Genomic DNA, 24081 nt, shown 5'->3' with positions numbered 1-24081 from the left:
CGTTTTAGTTAGGGCTATCGTGGTAAAGAGATTTTTGCAATAAAAAGCTGAATTTTATGAGAGTTCAGTCTCTTTAATCAGTGGGCTAGTACATACCCAAATGCATTTTTCACATGCAGTAAAACAATTGACAGCAATGCAGCACTCGTCAGACAACTCATGAAGGAAAACTTACGAGTGGAAACAGGCCCTTAAAGGGAACCCGAGGTGGGGACAAATTAAAATAAAAACAATGATACCTGATCCGGGGGTCTGGGCGGATCAGGTAGCCGCAAACTCCTCCGCTCTCTGCCGCTCCCTTGGCCTGCATTCCCTCAGTTTCGTTTTCGTGACACCTGGGGTCACAAAGCTGAAAGAGTTGCTCTCACACAAAGCAGCATGTAGGGAGGCAGGGGGCGTGGCCAGGGAGAGACAGAGCTGCCAATGGCAGCTGGGGAACCTTGCAAGAACACCCCCAGTGGGAGTTTTGAGCAGGGAATACCTCTCCTCCCTTACCCTCTGGAATAGCAACAATTGCTTGTCACTAATTTCGGGGGGGTTATAGCGCGGCGGTTGGGGGGCTGAGAGCAGCGCGTGAGGTACTCAGAGGTGTGTCCTGCAGCAGGGAACATGCCTCGGTTTCCCATCTGCCGCGGCACTGCCTAGGGTACTCTTTAAAGTGTCCATACACTATGCTTTTTTTCCTAGTAGATTTGATCACTGTGATCAAATCTGCAGAAAATCGATGTCCCCACATGGCCGACCAATTGTGATGTTGATCAATTTTCGGTCGACATTGGTCAAAATTACAGTTCACACCGGTCTGGGTCAGAGTATAGGCAGCAGGATATGATGGAAGGACATAGAAAGACGTGTGCCAGCTGGGCAAGCGAGTAGTGCATGTGCTACGGATGCCAGTAATACTATGCAGGGGCCCTGGGGGGGGGGGGGGGCAGTAGGGGTCCGGTCACTGGCTTTGGGGGAGCGGGGGTTTCATGCTGAAATCTATTGAAAATCTATTTGCACTGTGCGGCAGTAATCAATCAGAGAGGCACCTATATTTTGGGCATGTTGGGTGACGGGGAGGATCAGTGAAATGCAAATTTATGTAAATTGTATGCAAGTATATGCAGCTTGAAATTGGACCAATCAATTTAAACCTGGGTATGACATGATTGGTCCATTTTCAAGCTGCACATATTTGCATAAAACTTTACATACATTTGCATAAACTCGGAAGTATTTGCACATCATTGATCATCCCTAGTGGCAGTCTGCCAGCATATGGCAGACTTAACCACTTTAGATTGTACAATATATTTTTCTCCTCCTGCCGGACCCCAGTGCTGTACAGATGCATCGCTAAGTAGCAGCACAGCAATGCGTCTATACAGCGTCTGGTCCCCAAATTGTCACTGTAGTGATTGTATCCAACTGATAGCGGATGCAGCCGTTACAGGTACCCACTGAAACCTTAATCAACGTTAACTTCTTTCGGACCACGGTGATTGAAATCTACGCCCTGTTTTGGTGGGCTCCTGGCTGTCAGGGCGTAGATTTCAATCACCGTCCGCAGCGCACATCCGCCGTTTCCATCGCTCCCCGCCGATCGTGCCGCTCAAACCCGACGTCTCTCGCCGCAGCTCACTGGCTATGCCTGTCTCTGACGGCAGAGCCATATGTGCCGGTTAGGAGCCGATTTCATTGGCTCCTGGCCGTGTCTATCAACGTAAGCCGCTCCCATTGGTTTACATTGATAGGCACAGTCAGTAGCCAATGAAAGCGACTCCTGACCGGCTCACATGACTCTGCCGTCATAGAGACAGCAGAGTGGATGTCCTGAGGATCCCGGCATACGGCGGTCGTGGAGGGAATGCGCGGCGATTCATCAGGATTCCGTCGTTCTTGTCCTAGCGGTCTCTGGTCCTTAGGGGGGGCAGAGACCGCTGGTACTTAAGTGGTTAAAAAAAACCCAAACAAACTTTTTTTGGTTTGTTTTTTAACTTTTAAGAGAATGATTGTTGCTGTTTGCTACAGCTGCAATGAATCACTTTTAAACATGGGCATATGTGTGCGGGGAGCGTGCGGCGGTGACTTTTAATGCAGAATATAAATTTCATGTCCCGGAATGTACAGAAGGGCTTTTTAGGACGAGAAATTCACATCCTGAAATGTTAATAATTAAAATAATGTTCTACCAAATACACATAAAACTAAGACTGAACTGGGACTATAAATATATCATAAGGCAAATTAATATTTGTACACATTTACTGCTCACAGAGAGCCCTTTTTGATATTTAAAATAAAAAATCAGTTCAGACAGGCGTCATAATATGTAAAGAAAAAAGTGCTGCAGTGAGAGGAAAATTACTTCACCAGTCTGTTATTTGATAATGTATAAAAGAACAGACGTGTTTCTGGCATGTGTCTTATAATAAAGGGTCTCTCTCTCGCTCTCTTTTTCAGAGGCTGTACAGGCGTCTAAATTTACACCTCCCCCAAACTTATCGGACCACGGACAGTCTAACCCGGAGGACGTGGATATGTACAGCACCAGATCTTGAGTATCAGGAGAGATAATTTATATAGCGTATATATATTATATATATGATATGCAACTTTGCAATCAGCAGATTCTGCCCAGAACATTTTTTTTTTTTTTTTTGTAGTTCACCAGGCGTAGACTCCTCTGAGATCTTCGCTGTGTCTTATGTTTGATAAAATAAAAGTGAAATATTTCTGACTATTATTGTGTGTTTATAGAATGGATGAATCAGGGCTGTGGAGTCGGAGTTGAAGAGTCGGAGCCATTTTGGGTACCCGGAGTTGGAGTCTGTAGTTTCATAAACTGAGGAGTCGAAGTTGGAGTCGGATGATTTTTTTTACCGCCTCCACAGCCCTGGGATGAGTCACCTGATACTTTACTGTGTTTTTCAGACTATAAGACACTCAAGGCTATAACATGTACCTAGGTTTAGAGGGGAAAAAAAATACTAAACCTGGTGCGTCCATGGTCCAAGTGCTTCTTGTAGATTTTCTCTCTCCAATTATGTCATCCTCATGTCTTCCTTGGTGTCCTTCTCCTGTCCCCCACCAGGAAATGCCGAGAGACCCTGACGTTGCGGCTGTTTGTATCGGCAGGCAATTGGAAGTCAGGGACTTCCTGTATTTGGACCTAAAGGGAATGTCCAAGTAAAATAAAAAAATGAGTTTCACTTACCTGGGTCTTCTACAAGCCCCATGCAGCCATCCTGTGCCCTCATAGTCACTCACTGCTGCTCCAGTCCCCCGCTGGCAGCTTGCCAACCTCGGAGGTCGGCGGGACGCATTGCGTACATTTTTACGCATTCCTGCTAGTGCAGTAACATTAACACATACATTTTTACGCGTTACTGGTTCAATGCGTACATTTTAACGCATTGAACCAGTAATGCGTAAAAATGCATGTGTTAATGTTCCTGCACTAGTGGGAATGCGTAAAAATGTACGCAATGCGTCCTGCCGACCTCCGAGGTCGGCAAGCTGCCAGCGGGGGACCGGAGCAACAGTGAGTGACTACGAGGGCACAGGATGGCTGCATGGGGCTGGTAGAAGCAGAACTAGCTGGCAGCGGGGACCAGAGGATTAGTGAGTGCCTACGAGGGCACAGGATGGCTGCATGGGGCTGGGAGAAGCCCCAGGTAAGTAAAACTCTTTTTTATTTTGCTTGAACCTTCCCTTTAAAAAAAATCCAGCGGCTTTTCTCCCCATTTTTAGGGGAGAAGATGTGTGTCTTTATAGTCTGAAAAATACGTTAGCTTCCTTTTTATTTTTTTCTCTGCAACCACCCTGCTGGTTTATTCATGTGGGCCAATGCATCTGCTGAAGGTGGGCGGGACCATTCACAGCTCTGAACGGTGGAGGAAGTGTACACTGCTGTGGGCTGTCCCTGCCGCTCTCCATTTTCCTGAAGACCAAAAACGTGATTTGGCAGCATAAGTATTATCCGTAAATTACAATTACCCAGAATGTAAGTGTGATTAGTTGCAAGCAGTCGGCACCATGATTCAAAAGTACAAAGTTTTTTGTTTTTGTTTTTTTTTCCCAATAATATGCATATAAATAATAGCTGTATAGGCTCTGTTTCGGGCAGTAAGCTCGTTTTCTAGCCAGTGAGGAGCGGGCTTATCCGTTCACTGTTCCCAGTCTGGTCCGGCATCTTTCCTGTTCTCCGTTTGCTTGATATCCACCATGATTGGTGCTTTAGTCACTTTGTCTTGTATTTATTGTGGGGCTTTTGAATTTCTTTGTAACACATTAGCTCTGCCTGAAACGGCAGGCTGTTGCCTATACAGCTAATGTTTGCACTTAATTGAAAAATGAACACTTTACCTTTGAACCGTGGTGCCGACCGCTAGGAACTGTTCAGTATGTACAGCTCAGGAGGTTATTGAGCTGATGGTCAGGAAACAGGAAGCTAGTGATGGTAATCTAAATTTACATTATATAGCGCTGCCCGCGGCAGAGGAGGTGTTAACTTGCCTATGCCGACTCCAATAGCTGACGCATTCCACTCGCGGCCCATGTAATACCACTACTTCCTCTTTTCGTGCTTAAAGTGAATGGAAACCGCATTTAAAAAAAATGAGACAGATACTTACCCAAGGAGAGGGAAGGCTCCTCTCCTGGTCCCCGCGTTCCAGTGCTGGCTCCCCCGGTAGCAGTATGTGACTAAATTAGTCAAATACTGCTTTACCCGGCCGAAGGAGGCTTCAGAAGTTTTTAGGGAGCCCGAGTGCTCCTGAAGAAGGGCGGCCCTGTACTGCGCCTGCGCAAGCACGCTCTCTTGCACGCTCCCGCCTGTACAATATGGAGCCGCACGTCTTCGGGAGGACACGGCTCCCGAAGACTTCCAAATACTTTCGGCGGGGGATTGAAACGGGGGGGGGGGGGGGGGGGGGGGGTTGAGCCAGCACAGGATAGAGAGCACAGAGAGAGGAGACGGAAGGCTCTATACGACCCAGAGCCTTCCTTCTCCTTAGGTAAGTATTTGCTTCATTTATTTTAAAATGCGGTTCCCATTCACTTTAAAGGAGGAAGTAGTGGCATGAAGTGGAACGCATTGACTTTACTCACCACCCTGCAGGGAGTGGGTTCTCCTCCATCCTTCTACAATATGTGTCATTAGAACCGCCCTGAGACATTCAGCACATTTGCTTTATTTCCTTCCCGTACAAGTTGCGTTACACTAGCTGGTTACGTGGATTAGCTCTGACCCCTATGACTGCTCGGCTGCTATGGTGGGCATCAGGCTCTGAGGAGTTGCCTGGTTCCCGGTGGCCATGCTTTTCAAGTGGTCTTCTGAGAATTGGAAGATATGCCAACCTTCCTGGGCTGACAGATCGGAGGCTCCTCGTCTTTTATAGTATTCAATGGCCGTTGTGTTCCAGCTGAGGGTCGTCAGGTACATACATCTACAGTGACACGCGAGGGCCTCCTGGTGACACATGCAGGGTCAGAAAACAGTAACCTTACAGTGCAAGTCTATTAAATGAAAGCACACCTGAAGTGACATGATGAGATAAATGTGTACCTATAGTACCATTCCTACCTATTTGCTGGTCCTCCATTTTTTATTTTAGTTTTTCATTGCAAGGGTCATTATGCCAGTGATTTCTAGTAAACCTGAGACAAAAGGGAGGAAAGGATTTTTAGTTACCTGGGACTCCCTTCAGCCCCCTGTAGCTCGTCAGCTCACTCGCTGCGCTCCAAGTTCCCTCCGTTGTGCTGTTCTGAGGTGCATAATCCAGCTGGGTCATAACCTACTGCACCTGCGCCGTCCCAGCTGCGCACACCACTAGATCGCGCTCCTGTAATCGGGAGCGTTTTGCACAAGGGCAACAACACATTTGTAAAGCGCTTTTCTAACAAAGTGCATAAGCCCAAAACAACTCAAAGCTCATATGTTTGTCTCAGATCAGTACAAGGGCAGTTACAGTCTTAAAGAGGAACTCCAGCCTAAACAAACATACTGTCATTAAGTTACCTTAGTTATGTTAATTAAAATAGATAGGTAATATAATCTCTTACTCACCCTGTTTTAAAAGAACATGAAATGTTTGTGATTTCATGGGGGCAACCATCTTTTTGGTTGAAAGGAGGTGACAGGGAGCATGAGACACAGTTCCAACTGTCCTGTGTCCTGAGCACCTCTCCCAGTTGCTAGGCAACATGAACAACATAGGAAATCCCATCATGCTTTGCACAGCATCAGGGAAAAAGGTCTGGGATTTTTTTTTGATGGGTGGAGCTTAGCTAAAAATGCAGCTTAAAATGATGCTTTAGTGAGAAAAACAAAGTCCTGATGCTGTGAAACTGTTAAACACCAAGCCTTTTCAGTGCTGCTGAGTATATTTTTAGTCAGGTTCACTTTAACCAACTGAGCATGTGCAATACGCTTCTGGCTGTGGGAGTGTAATCATGTGATGCGTGTAACTGGGACTGAACATGGGACTGTATCAGTATTACTTCAGGGGGAACTGGAAGGACGACAAGGGAGCCGATGGACTACAGGGGATGGAGGAAGCCGTGGGTAAGTAAGAAACCTTTTCTCCCTTTTGTTTTAGGTATTCTTTGCGGTTGATACAATTAAAGGACAACTGAAGTGAGAGGGATATGGAGGCTGCCATATTTATTTCCTTTTAAGCAATACCAGTGGCCTGGCAGCCCTGCTGATCCTCTGCCTCTAATACTATTAGCCACAGCCCCTGAACAAGCATGCAGCAGGTCAGGTGTTTTTGACATCATTGTCAGATCTGACAAGATTAGCTGCATGTTTGTTTCTGGTGTGTGATTCAGACACTACTGCAGCCAAATAGATCAGCAGGGCTGCCAGGCAACTGGTATAATTTAAAAAGAAATAAATATGGCATCCTCTATATTCTTCTCACTTCAGTTGTCCTTTAAAGCGGATCCGAGATGAAAAACTAACTATAACAAGTAACTTGTCTATATATCTTATCTAAAGTTTAGATAGTTTACACAGCAAATCTAGCTGCAAACAGATTTAATAGAATATGATTATTTCTTCCTGTGATACAATGACAGCAGCCATGTTGTTTGAAAACATTACACAGAGGCAGGCTTATCTGCATCTTGAGCAAAAAAACCTAATCCCCCCTCTTACTTCCTCCCCCCCCCCTCTGCCTCTGAAATCTCTGGCTAGTAATATCTCCTCCTCCTCCTGCCCAGACTGAGCTCCCATGAGCCCTTGCTACTGTCTGATAGTGCCTTGGCTCTCTAAAAATCTGTGGGCGTGGCTTCTTTAGTTTATAGGAAATTAGAGTATTAAGACAAAAGCAAAAAAGTATTTGGCTTGAGGAATGCCCTATAAACTATAGGAAAGGAACACAATTATGCAATGAGTAAAAGTTCATCTCGGATCCACTTTAATCATTTCATAAGATTATTTTCGCATCAGGTTTGCTATAAGTATGTTACACCAACTTCAGATTGCCCTCCATCAATAATGAATGTATAAGTCATTACTGATTCTGGTCCCCTAAGCAGGTACCCCCTTAACTCCAACATCCCCTCCACCCCACCCCCTGAAAAGAATTAACCTAATTCTAGGCCTCTACCTGTCCATCTCTATTCACTAATATGTAAAACCCTTGGGTGGTCGTACAATTTATTCTAGCTATAATTCTACAAGAAAAATAAACACTGCAAACTGGTAAGAAATGTAATGTCAACAAAAATTAAAATGATCTATTGCATAGTTCAAAAAAGATCATTACTATTTGTTATCTTAAAGAGACACTGAAGCGAGACTAAATCTCGCTTCAGCTCTCATAAATAGCAGGGGCACGTGTGCCCCTGCTAAAACGCCGCTATCCCGCGGCCTAACGGGGGTCCCTTCACCCCCAACCCACCCCCCGCAATACTTGGTTGTAAAATGGTCGCTGGCTGTCTCTTCCTGGAGGCAGGGCTACCGGCTGCAGCCCTGCCTCCAGTCGCGTCTATCAGACGCGCATCGCCGCCTCTCCCCCGCCCCTCAGTGAAGGAAGACTGAGAGGGGCGGGGGAGAGGCGGAGATACGCGTCTGACCGACGCGCATGGGGCAGGGCTGCGGCGGTTAGCCTTGCTCCAACCAGGAAGCGCTCCCCCGCTGCACGGAGGGGGTTTGGGGGACAGGGACCCCCGTTAAGCCGCGCTATAGCGGCGTTTTAGCAGGGGCACGCATGCCCCTGCTAGCTATGAGGTCTGAAGCGAGATTTATTCTCGCTTCAGACTCTCTTTAATAGGGAGATATACAGTTACTAGATGCAGGGACTAGATTGTCAGCCCCTGGGACAGTTAATGAACAGACAATGTACTCTGTACAGCGCTGCTGCGTAATTTGTTGGCGCTATATATACATACATAAATAAAAATATCTTGGGTTCTTATTGCCATCTTGTGGCCGAAAATAAGAACTGCAACCAACTTTACAGACAGCTGCAAAGAAGTCAACGCATACTAGCTCAGTCTTCTGGGCATAGGATAGCTGTGGAGTTCTGACAGGCAGGCATTCCTGGACTTTCTACTCATTTGCCAATAACTTTATTACTACTAATCGCACCTAAATGCTCTATATATTGTTTTTTTTCAGGACAAATTAGGCATTTAGTGTGTGGTAATTTTGTTTAGTAACTACCTTATTTTCAAAGGGAAAAGGAGGGAAAAAAACGAGAAAAACACTCTATTTCTCCATTTGCATCCATTGTAACTTTACAATAAACAGTGCTAGCTATAAGTTAAACCCCTTATTCAATGCTTATTTATTCATCCTCAACTGCACCGATCCAGCGATGGGACCCTTGGAACATTCAACAAGAGCCTGTTGTGTAAGTTTCTCGCGGCTGCACTCCTGTCCGCGGCTGCACAGTAGCACAAAGACGCTCCTGCAGGGCTTTTTCCTCCAATCACGAGCAACTTTGTGCTGCTGTGCAGGGAGTATTTGCATCAGCGCAGTGCTTCTGCTCGCATACATAGAAGGGAGCCCGGCCGTAAAGACTCATAGGGTCCTGGTGCACATCGGAGGGGTGGGTATGGAACAGAAACTTAGAAATCCTCCCTAATGTTGCCACACAAACCCTCTGGACATCTCCAACCAGAGCGTGTCGAATGTTCTCGTGCTGCCTGCCTGTGTAAGCACATGGCCATACTGCTACTATGTGAGTATTGCCACACCTGCGAAGTAAAGGGGCCCATACACTCAGCCGATTTTCTGGCCGATCGATCGATCAAAATCGGTTGGCCGATCGGCCGATTTCGATGGATTTCCATCGAACTGGCAGGGTGAAAAATCTAGGTCGATCTGATGAGATTGCTTATCATTTTGCATTGGCCCTAATGGAAATCTGATGGCATTTTGATGGAATTTCAATAGAGTTCAAACTGAAATCTATTGGAATTCTATCCTAGTAAAAAATGTTCTAAAAACACATCAGATAGATAAGAAATCCATCTGATGATCTATCTGCTGCTAATCTGACGAGTGTATGGGCACCTTAAGACAAAGCTGCTCACCAGGAGTGGCTCTGTACTGCTGTGCAGGTGTGGCTGTATTTGGCACAGTAGGCCTAACTAAAAGAGTGTCCAGGCCAGAGACTGGGGATCGAGAAGGATGTGAGATCCTCCAGAGGTTTCCGCTGCATAGGTAACTTTTTTTTGTCTTCTGCCACCTCGAGCTTACTTTTAGCCTTGTAGAGTACCTCTTTGGTACATTTTTAGTTTAAAAGTGCTGGAAAGTTATTTTGAATAGAAAATTAAAAAAAATATCTCCTTGGAGAAAATGTAAGGGAAAAATTAATTGCATATGGGCCTGTGTGTGCTGCTGAGGGGAGAGGGGAGGAGGAATGACAGGAGGCAAGGGGAGTGAGGATCAAACGAAAACATTGGGATCATTTAGTGATCCACCTTTAGGCCAGAAACCCACTAGCAGTGCTTTTTTGAGCGCTTTGTGATTTGAAAAGCTCTCACTAATCTAATGCTATGGGTGTTATCCCACTACAGGGATGTGATTTTATAAAACCCCCCCATAGCATTGCATTAGGCCTAGTACACACCATACAATTTTCTGTTAGATTATTCTCTGTAGAGACTGGTCATTATCTCTGGTGCATTGTCTTCTGGTCATCTCCTGCTGAGTAGAACAATGCCTAATTGCGCAGCAGATAGATGGTTAGTGCAACATGTTGGAAATTATCTATCTGGCAGGTAAATGTTATACTGGGGATACACGGTACGTTTCTGTACCGTGTATCGACCAGCTGATCCGGCCAGCTGATAATATTCAATGGCGGACAATGGCAGGGAATCGAGCGGCTGATAAGGACCGCTGATAAGGACTAGCCCAAATCACATGATCATGTATTTTGTACAATTTGCATGTATAACCTTGTTCTATGTTGTATAACCCTATGTCTGTCATCCTTGTATCATTGTATACATGTATTGTGCAGCGCTGCGTAATATGTTGGCGCTTTATAAATACAATAAATAATAATGTGACAGAAGCGTCACAGCTCACCTGGCTGATCCTCTGCAGCATTGCCGATCCCATCCCCCGACCTGAGAGGAGATATATAGAGTATAGTGTGATTGTGGTGAATCAGCAGAAGGAGGAGAGCAGTGATGGTGCCAGTGCTGCAGTCTTACCTCGATACGCCTCCATAACATAGAATTCCTCCAGGCACAGCGACCGCCCCACCCAGGGGTCATAGGTGAAGTAATACATGGCGAAGCCAACCTTCTCTCCACCTGCTACAGCAAGACAAGGAAATATGGGCAGAGATAGAAGAACGATGAGCAGTTTGCGGTATTGTAGGCCATCCATAGCACAGACAAAAGGGTTCTGCTTCACTGAGGTTGAAGAATACTGAACAGCTCTGGAGAACATGTCTAACGTCCTGTATAGAGGACAAGCATGGCTGGATTTGAAGAAAGGCCATGGCCTAGGGAACCAAGAAGAGAGGGGCGGGCAGTAGTCTGGCACATTAAGGCAGTTAAGCAGCCAAACATGTAAACCGCAGCAGGCACATACCCAGTCTGCAGCCACCCTGCTTCATCCACAGGGGCAAGCAGTGGGGACCGAGCCCTCCAAGCACAGCACAGAATTGGGGAAGCACAGGACGGGGGAAGTAAACTGGATATGGGGAGTAAAAGATGAGAGCACAGGACCAGGAAACAAAGAGGGCAGGGAGTGCACACAGGATGGGTGGTGCACAGACTTGGGGGGGGGGGGGGGGGCAGTGGGCCTTGGCGGTAAAATGTTAAAAGGACAAGACTAGTGTGGCTCAGGCTGGAGAGCTTGCTGTGCACTTACCTTCCTTGTGGTTCTCCTCTGTCAGCTCCGCTATCAGGCAGTGATAGAAGGGGTGCTCCCCAAACCCGTCCTCCAACAAGTCTGTAATATGAAGGGGGGACGCAACGTTTACACCAGAGCTGGAGTTAGAGGGTAACTGAAGTGACTTAGCATGATAAGAAACATGAAGTACCAGTCCTGTTTAGAACATGCCCGTATTCTGTTTTTACTTCTTTTTTTTTGAGAGTTAATAGACCAGTGTCTTATCTCTGCAGCGAAAGAGGTTAGACTGCAGGGCAACTCCCCTGAAAATGAATTGGAGATCATGAAATGTCTGTGTGGCTGTACAAAGACTTCTGATAGCAGAACAGGGATGAAAAGTTCAATAGGTCAGCATTTCTCCGTGTGGGAGCTGTGTGGAGCAGGCGGAACAGTGGCCATGGCTGTTGTTTCAAGTTCAAATTTGGATTTTCAACTCTTAAAATGGAAATAAGAATCATAAACGCCAGTAAAGTACTTTTTAGGAGTAGTCCTACAGATACAACTATTTATACAAACTTCTCATTGTCTCAGATTTTGCCTTTCAAACCACGCTACACCCTAATTTCTAAATCAGGTCATTTAGGTGCAAAACACGGATGATAACTTGGTAGCCACCGAAGGGCGTTGTAGAAATTGTGGCTATGGCGGAACTGGGAAAGTAATTTGGACGTGGGTGTTCTGCTATACTAAGGCCTGTTTCACACTGGCAATTTTGTGGCAATAGGATCCATGAAAACGGATCTGATCATCAGTCGATCGGATCAGTTTTCACTCAGTTGCCATTCCACTGTTTCTGTTCTGTACTCCCTTCCCCCCCCCCCCCAAAAAAAAAAACAAAACAAAAAAACTCCACCCCTCAGTGAGTCATTTTCTCATTGCCCCCAATGCATCTTCCATAAACGGGCAGAAAAATTGGTGCTGCAAGAAAGTTGTTGTCCATTCAGCGGATCATGCGGAACGGATCCGTACAAACGGACGCTTGTGAACGGTTCCATAGGTTAAGATTGGATCCATTCACATTCTGTTTCGCAAACGGACTGTTTTTTATCGCAAGTCTGAAACGAGCCTGAGGCCTGGAACCCACTAGAGCATTTTTTTTGAGCATTTAGGGAGCGCTTTAAATCGCTAGCGATTTTCCTTAACCTTCCCCCAATGTAAATAAATGTAACAAATTCCACAGAAGCGATTGCGATTAGCAAAATCACCATCGCAGGACGTGCAGCATTTTGGGAGCGTTTGCTCTTCAATGTAAAGTTTTAAAGTGCTGGCAAATCGTTCATGAATCGCCACACATAGCGATTTGTGTGTGATTTTAAATTACTGCACACTGTAAAAAAAAAAAATATAAAAAAATTAAAATAATTTGAAAGGACCAATCAGAATTAAAATCAATCGCTGGCAAAATGCTTACACTTTTTAAAATCACTACCAAAATCACTGGAAAACGCTCATGAAAAATCTTACAAAATGCTAAATAAAAACACTTGCGATTTGTAGTGCGTTCCTGGCCTTAAGTTGAATTCCAGCTTTCAATATGAGCGACGGGGAGACCAAATACCGGTAATAGATTGCGGTGAGGCGGGGTCACACTTGTCTTTCAGTTTTCTGTGTGCATTTTGTTCTGCACACTATACGTGTTTGTATGCAGAAAGATGCGCACGTTTTTCACAGCAGCTAATTTAATTGATAGAAAACTTACAACATGTGTAGAACTTTGCTGTATGCAAAAAATGCAGTTAATTGGACCCTGTGAGGTAAATAAAAATGAAGTTTGGACTTGTATTGGAAATTACCTAGAAATTTGGACTTCCTCCAGCCCCCCGTAGCCCGTGAGGTCCTTTGGCATCCTTTTCTTTTCTCTCCTGGTCCCACTGGTGGCTAAGATGTTGTCTAAAGACTAAACCGCGCATGCGCAGGTGAGTTACGGGGCCGGCGTGATGACGCGATGGGCGCGTGGTTTGGGAATGCATGCGCCACTTCACCTGAAGTCGATGATTATGGAGCGTCCAGTGGAACCAGGAGAGGGAAGGAGAGGATGACGGAAGACCTCCACCGGTAAGTCCAAATTTCATTTTTATTTACTGCTCAGGGTCCCTTTCATTGTAAGCTGATACCCCCTTTCCCATGAGAAATATTTTCCTTTTCACAAACGGATCATTAGGGGGCTCTGTATGGCTGATATTGTGGTGAAACCCCTCCCACGGTGTGATGTCAGGACTATGGTTCTGACATCACACTGTGGGAGTCTTGTTGCATTGTGGGAAATAACAGCTGCTTACAGCTCTTTCCAAAAAAAGCATGCAGCAGCTACTTCCAGTGACATCACCTGCCGGCAGTAGAAATGTCACCATGTAATAAATGTCAGAATGTAAATCAGGGAGAGGAAAGATCTTACAATGGGCAAACACTGACTAAATCATTTATACATAATTATTGTAAAGATGAAGCACTTTTTTTTAATTACATTATTTACACTGGAGTTCCTCTTTAAAGGGAACCTTAAAGAGAAACCGAGGTGGGTTCTAAAAATCCTAATAGCACACAGAGGCTGGGTCTGCATATAATACCCAGCCTCTGTTGCTATACAGCGTCCCTCCAGGGCCCCCCTGTGCTCTGCTCTGCCCCCATAAATCAAACGCCATGCTGGCGACACGCAGCGTGTCGCCAGTCTTCTGTTTATATCTGCCCATCAATCTTGCCGCTTCCCCGCCTCCTCTAAGTCGCCGCTCCCCGCCCGCGTCCCTCCCCTCCCCGCTGATTGGATAAGTGGGTGCCTATTTCCGTGTACCTACCACTCTGCACCATCACCCCCGGTACGCTCCAATCCAGCCACCATTTAAATGACTATAGGGATATATGAGAGTTTCATCACCTTATTCTAGCTATATTAACAACAAGCAGAATGTGCAAGGCAGGTGGACCAAAGCTGAGGGCGGTGTGCTGGAGTTCCGTCCCCCACCCCAATGGCTGCTCGGGCCTAGGTATGAGCCTTGCTTGCCTGGTAATAAATCTGGCCCTAGGTTTCACAAATATAACCAGATGACCAGTAATGAGAACCTGTCACCTCACGGGCACATCCAGAGAACACTTAATGACTGTCTCACCTCTCTCTGTTATTTCCACGCTGTCCAGCATGTCTTCATAATCAGCAAGTTCCTGTGAATAAAAACATCTAGATCATTTTAATATTGCAGCAAATCTACAGTATTCTATTAAAGTGGACCCAAATTAAAAAATACAAGATTTCAGAGACAAAATCTATTTTCTGAATTATAATAATAAATAGCAGCCTTTTTTCAGCTGCGTGATGACAAATATAAAATATTTTACATTTATTGGAGGAACCCCTCCCTTCCTTTCATATTGCCGGGACAGAATCCGGCAAACTGGTGAAGTAGATGGTGTCCAGCAAAGGAGGAATTGCTAATGGCTGCCACCTGTATAACCCTGGTTATGGAAAGAGAAGGGGGAAACGCATGCACTGAAATGCTCATAGGCTTGAAGGAGTGTTTATTTATATTTGTATGTGTCAGAGAGGTGCAACTAAATAATTTGAATAAAAAAAAAGTTTGGTTTGGTTCCGCTTTAAAGTACAACACTGGTCAGATTTCAAATAACTCCACTTTTGTTAACAAATAAGCAATGTTCTCAATTCATCTTTACAGTTTAGTAAATATTATTCCAGCTTATGTTTATTTTTGTAGCCACGACCATTCCACAGTGTCCCTAAGAGAAATTGTCAAAGTCAATCTATGAATTAGTTCAAGGGTTCACAATGGGGTAACAAGGGCTGCAGCACCATGCCACTAAAGCTAAGGGTCAGGGCCGGATTTAGTATAAGGTACTGTAGGCATGTGCCTACAAGCGCCGTTATTGGGCAAAGCAAAGGCGGGTTTCTAAATGTCCCCTTTAAAATTATAAACCTGAGAGCGCGATTCTCCATGACAGCACCGCTCGCTTTGCCCACTTGCATCATGATCCAGCGGCCGCCTGTTCTCCGCACATACAGTGACAGCCAGGATGGGATGGCTAGTCACGCATGCACAGTCCTTCTCTCACTGCTGACCGCCGTATTCATGCCTGCACGCAGCGCTGCAACTTTTTACAAGTCTTGAGCAGCAGCTGCGTGTATAGGCATTGAGCAATGCCCTTGTCAGTCTCTGCTGCCGCTGTGCTGGGAGAAGCCATGTGGGCAGGATGCTGGGGCGGGTATCGCTTGGGTTGAGTTGTACACAATTATTTTTTCCGCTGTCTGTGGCCACGTTCACAGTGATACGTTGCGGTACGGTATAATGACTGCTTTGTAAAGTGGCTTACTGCAGTGCAATGCACTCCCTATGTGCAGTTCACAGTGCGGCGGATGCATTGCGGTATAATGGCGTATGGCGTCGTAACACACTGCATGCCGTGCAATACCGCAAAATGTGCAAGTTAAAGAGACACTGAAGCAAACTAATTTTGCCCATTTTACCTTATAATTCACTTCAATGCTCTCATGACAAGTAAATCGCCGCGTCCCCGCCGCAAAACGAGGGCTGCAGAGCCCCACAATCCCCGGGGAACAATCCAGCCAGCATTTCCTGGAAGGGGCAGAGCTTTCAGCTTCAGCTCTGCCCCTCCTGACGTTAATCGTGGCGAATCGCTGCCTCTCCCCGCCCCTCTCACTCTTCCTTCACAGAGAGGGGCGGAGAAAGGCAGCGATCCGTGCGGCGATTCACATCAGGAGGGGCAGAGCTACAGCTGGAAGCTCTGCCTCTCAGCGCAGCAAAATCCACGACCAAGTTGGTTGTGGATATTTGCAGAGGGATTTGGGGGCTCTGCAACCCTCGTTTAGCGGCGGGGACACGGCGGATTACTTGTCATTAGAGCACTGAAGCAAATTATAAGGTAAAATGGGCAAAATTAGTTAGCTTTAGTGTCTCTTTAAACCTACTTTTCATTGACTGTGTGCTTCAAAGTATGCAACACAACCTGAAATTCTTATTCTGCTAAGAGAACTCATGGAGAAGCATGTGATCAGTTAGATCCGCTACTAGCTGACCAATCAGCTGATCAAACAAATCACATGCTTTGCTATGAGTTATCCTAGACATGACCATCACTAGTCATACCAGATGAAGAAATTCTCTAGCCTTCCTATCGGTAAGAGTCCGGAGTCTTACCTTAATCAGTCTCAGGAGATCAGGGCAGTCGTTGGGTGTTGCCCTTCGGATGGTGAACCCTTCCTCAGGACTCCGGTCACTCAGCCCCGCACCCCCGTTACACTCCTCGGTTTGGAGGGAAGAGCCGCCGCTAGCAGCTTGATTCGCACCGCATTGTTGTAAGGTCCCCTCTCGCTCCACGTTTGGTGGTCTGAAGCCTGGACTGTGGACTGTGGATGGTGGTGGCTGTTGGAACCAAGTTGTCATGAATGTTAGCAGTCTAAAGTTACAGTATAAGTAAAATACATAATGTATGGATTGTGCAGTACCTAATAGTATATTTTGAAATGGAACCAATACAATATATACAGGGCCATAGGTAGAAAGCAATTTTTTTATTGGGGGCCCAGCCCAAAAATAACTTAATAAGGTACTTTTCTGCCCCAGATAGCCACCCAACATGCAGGGCTAGAGATACCCCCAGTATTAGGTTGCCCCAGTATATTACCCCTCCCATTCCATGTGCAACCCCCTCTTCCATGTGTATCATCCATGTACAGCAGCCCCTCCCATTCCATGTGTAGCCCCCTCTTCCATGTGTATCATCCATGTACAGCAGCCCCTCCCATTCCATGTGCAGCCCCCTCTTCCATGTGTATCATCCATGTACAGCAGCCCCTCCCATTCCATGTGCAGCCTCCTCTTCCATGTGTATCATCCATGTACAGCAGCCCCCTCCCATTCCATGTCACAGCCCCCTCTTCCATGTGTAACATCCATGTACAGAAGCCCCCCTCCCATTCTATGTGCAGCCCCCTCTTCCATGTGTATCATCCATGTACAGCAGCCCCCTCCCATTCCATGTCACAGCCCCCTCTTCCATGTGTAACATCCATGTACAGAAGCCCCCCTCCCATTCTATGTGCAGCCCCCTCTTCCATGTGTATCATCCATGTACAGCAGCCCCTTTCTTTCACGAACAGCTCCCTTGTACATCAATTTCCTTTTCCATGTCTTGATCACCAATTCACCCTCCTCTTTCAAATGTAGTTACGTCTCCTTCATGTCCATGTGCCCCCCCTGGGCCTGCAGCCACCCATGGCCATGGCCTTTGTGGCATTCCCAGAAACCCAGCCCTGGTGACATGTCCTCACCCCTCTCCTCACTATCGCCACCATACACACATCACCCTCACATAACATGCAGAGACATGAGCCACAGGGAGATAAACTGTACTGCAACTATGGTGAGGAGAGAGGACCTGTCGCTTCTCTGGATGAAGGTAAAGAAGTGACGTAACAATAGGGGGTGCAGAGATAGCGTCTGCATCGGGGCCCTTGGGCCAGAGGGGCCCCGAAGGGTCCACCCTCTATCACATTATTAGTTCTCTATTGGTCCTGTGCTGGTAATAATCACTTCTATAGATACTTTGAATAGTAGTAATCCTTAACACACTGTTCCCCATCCCCCTCCTGCACCTCTGACACTGTGGTTGTCCTTGGCAGGTTTTAGTGCGCCATAACAATTGTTATGTACAGAGTGCTTCAGTGGGCCCCATGTAAAACTTATACCGGGACCCATAGCTCTTAAGCTACACCACTGAGGTTAAGTATGGCACAGCCGCTGCTCTATAATTAGGAAGGTGGTCCTGCAGGAAGGCTGGAGGGAAGGGGGGGGGGGGGTTTGCTAGAGGGCCTGCCGGGTTTGAGTTAGGCCCCTGCATCGGGTGTAAGATTGATATAAGTTGAATTATTATCTCACCTCCCTGCTTTGGAGATGTTGAATCTTTGTGCGGCTCTTGTCTTGCGGAGGGAAGAACGTTCCTAGCGTGTGTATTATGCACGTGCACAAAATCAAATAAATAGAAGGGGGATGGTGGCCACGGAGGGATAATAAGCTGGACTTTGCAGAAGTGGTTGGCTCATACACAGCCTAGTGACAGTTGTCAGGTAAGCATAGCTGGAGAGCTGGATGGGATGACAGTTGAGTCTAGTAACAGATTCAGGAGGGCGTGTGGGTCATGGCTGGTGGAGGTGGCAAATTGTGGACTGGAAGGATTTATTTTCCTTTGTGATCAGTGTGATTGGCTCGCAGTGATCACAGGGTCAGGCGTCCGGCGCACAGAGCTCAGCTGTCATTGGACATCTAAGTGTAGTGGCGGCAAAGGCACATAGAGCCGGGATATTGAAAACTATGAAAAATGGAAAAGCGGAGGAGCGCTCCATAGTGTGAAACAGGTTTATTAGGTTAAAATTGCGCATAAACAATTGCACTTACTAGAAAGTAGATGCATAAAAGCATATCAAATGAGGGCGAAGCCCTATTCCTGGAACCCTGGGAGGCCGCCTTCTACGTACTCCGTGGCCTGCGGAGATCGTGGTCCAGATGGCAAGGACAGGAGGTGGCTGACCCTGGGGAGTGATGCGTGCTGGTGGCGTCACAACGCATTTCGGCGAATCCTGATGAAGGCGAGGATTCGCCGAAACGCGTTGTGACGCCACCAGCACGCATCACTCCCCAGGGTCAGCCACCTCCTGTCCTTGCCATCTGGACCACGATCTCCTCAGGCCACGGAGTACGTAGAAGGCGGCCTCCCAGGGTTCCAGGAATAGGGCTTCGCCCTCATTTGATATGCGTTTATGCATCTACTTTCTAGTAAGTGCAATTGTTTATGCGCAATTTTAACCTAATAAACCTGTTTCACACTATGGAGCGCTCCTCCGCCTTTCCATTTTTCTGTTTTTATCCAAGAGTGCCTTTCAGCCGGGCATGAAAGAGCTGCCCTTTGTGTGAAACCATCACCACCTATCTGTTTGCCCCTACACTCACGGCGCCCAGAAGCGCAAGATTTCCCTTCGTTGTTATTGAAAACTATGCCATGGCACAGATAAGAGGCACAAACAGGCTACACATACAATAATAATAACAATAAATATAGTATGCAAAAAAAATGCAGAGAAATGCACAATAAGCACACACTTAATATAATAGAGAAATAATATTACATTTAGAAAGTATGGGTAGCCAGATGGGATAGGCTAATACTGGCTACCTATAGAGGATGTTTCAACTGGCTACTCATAGTGGGAGGGGGGCACCTCTGACAACAGTGTACTAGAGTCTTCGAGGGGGGCACAATTTTTACACCCTCTCCCTGGGAGCTATGTAGCTTGGAAGATGCCCTGTACAACACAATGGGCTCTAACCACAAAACTTCTCATACATGACTTATCACCTAATTAATAAAAATAACCCCCAGCACATTTATGAGCAAAATAGTCACTCAACGTAAGTTGTTCCTGATTGACTTCATTTCAATATGACTTTTCTTACCTCAATTATACTACATTTTTGCTCTTTAGGAGCTTAAAAATGTAACATAGAAAAGGTGAAAACAGGTGAAAAAGCATTGTGAATCATGCCCAAAAGAATAACATTTGTAAAGCGCTTTATTCCCACAGGATTTACAGTGCATCAATATGTCTGAAATCAGTGCATGGTTGAGGGGTGGACTGTGCTGCAGACAGTCTAGGGCCAATTTTAGGGGAAAGCCAATTAACTTATCTGTATGTTTTTTGGGATGTGGGAGGAAACCGGAGTGCCTGGAGGAAACCCACGCAGACATGGGTAGAACATACAAACTCCTTGCAGGTGTTGACCTGGCTGCCCATGCACTAATTCCATAGGTGTGGAGCCGACAGTCACACCTGATTGAGGATTGCAGTCATAGACATACAAACTGGTTTCATTTTCACACATCCTAACCTGGCCCCAACACTACTAACCCATTTGTTCATTGGTAGTGTTTGTCCTTATTGTTTCATGTTGCCATTAGATCAAGGCTACTTTTTTTTTTTTTTTTGAAAGCAAATCAAGTTTATTGATCAAGATAAAACATACAAGAACAGGATTTACAGTGTATTCATATGTAAGGTATCAACCATGTATATAGGATAATATAACATAGTATACAGGATATTCATTAACCTGATATGTTTTCAGTGCATTTTAACCCAACGTTAAGAAAGAAGAAAAGATAGAAAACATAAAATAAGAACAATGAATAGGAAGACTGTATAAAAGAAGTATATAATACCAACATTCTATAACGATAACATTAACAGCAACAACATAGCCTGTTAGCAGAGTTAGGTTCTACGACTTATTAGGATATTATCAAAGCTGGTGAGGGGTGGAGGTTGGTCAGAAAGGAGAGAAGAACACCTATGGAAGGGAGTAATTCTTTAGAAGGCAGACCAACTCAGGGAGTAGATATTTAATAAAACAATTGAGGTATGCAGTTGGTTCATCTACGAGTGCGGCAAGAGTCTATCCATGTCTTCCAAATATTGTTAAATTTAGTTAGAGTGCCTCTTTTTTCATAAATAGCCTTTCGGAGTGGAATAACTTTATTGACACAGCTGATCCATTCAGAGCGAGTAGGTATTGTAGAAAGTATCCAATATTGTGTAAGAAGTTTTCGGGCTATATGTAGAGCTTCTGTAGTAAAGCATTGCATATACTTATCAGAACATGAGTTTGGAAAGATATGAAGTAAGCAATCAAGACAACTTTTTACATTTCAAAGAAGGTGAGACTTTATTGAACTGATATGTATCAGTTTTGAGTTGCTGTGCACCCCCAGAATATTATATATAGGTTTATGGATATAAGGAATAGCTTTATACGGTTCTTATCCAGCTGTGTATCATACTTGAAGAAGAAACCTAAAGTTTCAAAAGCTCACAAGGAAATATTGTACAGTTAGTCATTAAAGGTCCTACCTAAACAACTTCTGATGTTATGTCTTTGGACTTTCAACCTTCAACAACTTCATTTTTCCTCTCAGATCACAACCTTGGAATAATCACAATCTTCCCTCTCCCTGCATTGCACACCACTCACCTATCTCTGCTCTTTGACCAATTCTTTGAAACCCCAGGATCACCCTGTCATCCTACACTGACCCTAAGATGGCTTCCACTCCACTACCCCCAAATAGCCTCTGCTGTCATGACTTCAGTTGCCCCCATCACCAACCCTTGCTCCGCCACTTCAACCCAAAGCCCTGGCTGACTGAACCGATTAAACAACTGAGAAAACTTTCCAGGGTGGCAGTACGGCGCTGGAGGAAAAGTACTCCTGTAGAAGACTTCCAGCATTACAAAAAAGTTGTAGAAGCTCATGGACACATTTTGCTTTGCCCAGCAGTCATGCTGCTTCTTACTCATTTATTTATTACGCTAAACAACTGTTCAACTGTTTATCACCTTTACCTCCCTGCTCTGCCCCCCCCCCCCCCACACACACACACACACACACACCACCACCATCTGCAACCACATGTGTCCAACCACCTCCTCCATCTTCCTTCTCTCTGCCTGTTTGTTCATCCACCCTCTCTACATAGCCAGTCACTCACTCTATCCTCTTCCTCTCCAACAGATAGCACCTCTTCTCATTAATCCCTGAAGTATACCTCACTACGTGCATTTGGACTCTATTCCCGCCTATCTCATTCCCTCACATTCATTCCTGCTTTACCACCTAGTCATTCCTGCTTTAACAACTGTTTTTAACCTCTTCATGTTCACTAACATTTTCCATTCTTCATTTAGACAGGCAATCATAACCAAAGCAGTTGCTTTCAACGCACGGTACCGGCCGCCTAGCACCTGACTTGGGCACCGTTTTAGCACTAGTGTTATAGTGCGCGGCCCATACTCATGACTTGGAGAGGAAATAGTATTTTACGTTGCCATACATACACATCATAACACCACTAATAAATTAAAAAAAAAAAAAAAACTACAGGCCTCTCTTAACTATTCTCCAGTGTCACTTCTCCCCTTTGCTTCCAAACTTCGGAAAATGACACATCTATTCAGAACTATCTGACTTTCTCTCTACTAACTGCCATTCTTGCTTTTGCTCTCACCATTCCACAAAAATGGTCCTTACTAAAGTTGCAAATGACCTCCTGATTAGAAAATTCACAGACCATTTTTCTAATTACTAATACTCCTCAAATTTTCCTTTTGCTTTTGACCATTCTCTGGTTCTCCAGACACTCTCATCACTGGGTATCAAGGGCCTAGCACATTTTTGGATTTGCTCTCACTGTTTCCTACTCCAATACTGGAGTGTATCTTAGTCTAGGGCCAATTTTAGGGGGTTTACTTGAGCATAACGCACTAACTTAATTTATTATTTTTTGTAAATGACATTGTCCACACACAGCATCTCTGCCTGCAGGTCGCTAGACTGCCTTCTCCTCCACCACCAACAGGGTCCAGGACTCCAGGTGGAGCCCTGAATTTTTAAGGCTGCTGCTAGCAGAGGCCGCTAACAAAAAGAATAATATTTTTTCTGGTGCGTGTACATGCCTAATTTTTCTGGCTGCACTGCAGCTGCAACAACAAAACAAAAAGGCATGTACATGTGTCAATTCACCTTCTTGATCCACCATATGGGCTGGAAAACCGCCATCGCCTGCACTCTTGCCAATGTGCGCACCGGCACGACCATCACTACACAAACAGCTGTTTCCGGTGGTGTGTTAAACAGTGAGTTTGGTCGGTCAGTATGAAGCAGTACACTACTTACACTACATGATCCATGTATAAACACACGAGATGTTTTAAAGCACTTTATGCCTCCAGTTTAGGATTGCAACGCCATTTCTGCCCTGTGACAAATGCTCCGGACGCAGAGCAGTACAGATTGGTGCTGATCCTTTTCTGCACTACAATGACTATTATGCAAGGGGAATCATTTTCAAAAGTACCAAAGCAGGTCTGTAACTGCATGAACTCATAATTCTGAACTGTTCTGATCTGTCCATCTGACACTCCATGATCTTTGTACACTACAATCTTCTCTGGCAGCGCTACTAAGTAGCAGTGGGTACCTAGTGGAACTAGTGGAGAGAGATGCCATAAGGTACAGCTTCCATCCATCTATACAATCCTGGTGTGGAAGTTGAAATGCTACTAAGTAGCAGCGCGTCATCAGAATGAATTTATGCTGGCCACTATTTAAGCCTGTTACTGTCTGACCGGGAACAGCGCATGATTTACCTTGTAGTACTTCTGGACGGCCATCACTACACAAACATTGCTGCCGAGAGGACTGACAGTGTATGTCCTAGGGGTAACAGTAAAAAAGGGCGCAGGAGGCTAGTGGACAAATCGGGCGCCGCCATTCACTCCCATAATAAATATCGTTTAATGGGCGCCCGACAGGAAAAAAGGGCGCCGGAGAAAAATAACGTTTTAAAAGCGGCGCCCGGAGACTTAATGTTTTATAACTGCTTCTCATGATTACACTTTATTTAATGATTTATACATTTTTTAATATTATTTTTAAACGAAAAACAGTACAATATTTTTTCAAACATTATTTTTAAACGAAAAACAGTACAATTTTTTTTTTTACATTATTTTTAAACGAAAAACCGCACAATATTTTTTTGAAACGTTATTAATGCTTATCACAGGGGGGTCTTAGGTTTAGGCACCAACAGGGGGGTCTTAGGTTTAGGCACCACCAGGGGGGTCTTAGAATTAGGCACCACCAGGGGGGTCT

At 45.4% G+C, this 24081-nt stretch overlaps 2 protein-coding genes across 2 annotated transcripts in view; one reads left to right on the top strand and one right to left on the bottom strand.

Annotated features, from left to right (window-relative positions):
* The window catches only part of APOOL (apolipoprotein O like), a 57942-nt gene extending 55214 nt beyond the window's left edge, over positions 1–2728 (top strand). Inside the window, exon 9 of the mRNA XM_068249258.1 lies at positions 2449–2728. Coding sequence (XP_068105359.1) covers positions 2449–2546 — 98 coding nt within the window. The 3' untranslated portion in view covers positions 2547–2728. The remainder of the gene's footprint in view (positions 1–2448) is intronic.
* A 2432-nt stretch (positions 2729–5160) lies between these two features.
* Positions 5161–23597, bottom strand: LOC137527203 (diamine acetyltransferase 1-like). Its single transcript, XM_068247707.1, has 8 exons — positions 23574–23597; positions 18256–18426; positions 16516–16740; positions 14458–14509; positions 11333–11413; positions 10666–10770; positions 10538–10578; positions 5161–5458 (listed from the first exon to the last, which is right to left on the bottom strand). Exons 1-8 carry the CDS (start codon positions 23595–23597, stop codon positions 5240–5242), a joined length of 918 nt encoding a protein of 305 aa, XP_068103808.1. The 3' UTR covers positions 5161–5239.
* Positions 23598–24081: the final 484 nt, after the last annotated feature.

The sequence above is a fragment of the Hyperolius riggenbachi genome, chromosome 8, assembly GCF_040937935.1.
Source record: "Hyperolius riggenbachi isolate aHypRig1 chromosome 8, aHypRig1.pri, whole genome shotgun sequence".
Taxonomy (NCBI): Eukaryota; Metazoa; Chordata; class Amphibia; order Anura; family Hyperoliidae; genus Hyperolius; species Hyperolius riggenbachi.
This window is presented reverse-complemented; position numbering and strand designations above follow the sequence as displayed.

Excerpts from the sequence above, each read along its gene's own strand:
- LOC137527203 (XM_068247707.1), bottom strand. The coding sequence starts at position 23,597 with ATGGCCGTCCAGAAGTACTACAAG. Across the intron at positions 16,741-18,255 it reads AACATCTCCAAAGCAGGGAG|CCACCACCATCCACAGTCCA; the intron begins GTGAGATAATAA and ends TGGTTCCAACAG. Across the intron at positions 10,771-11,332 it reads AGAGGAGAACCACAAGGAAG|CAGGTGGAGAGAAGGTTGGC; the intron begins GTAAGTGCACAG and ends GTCTTGCTGTAG.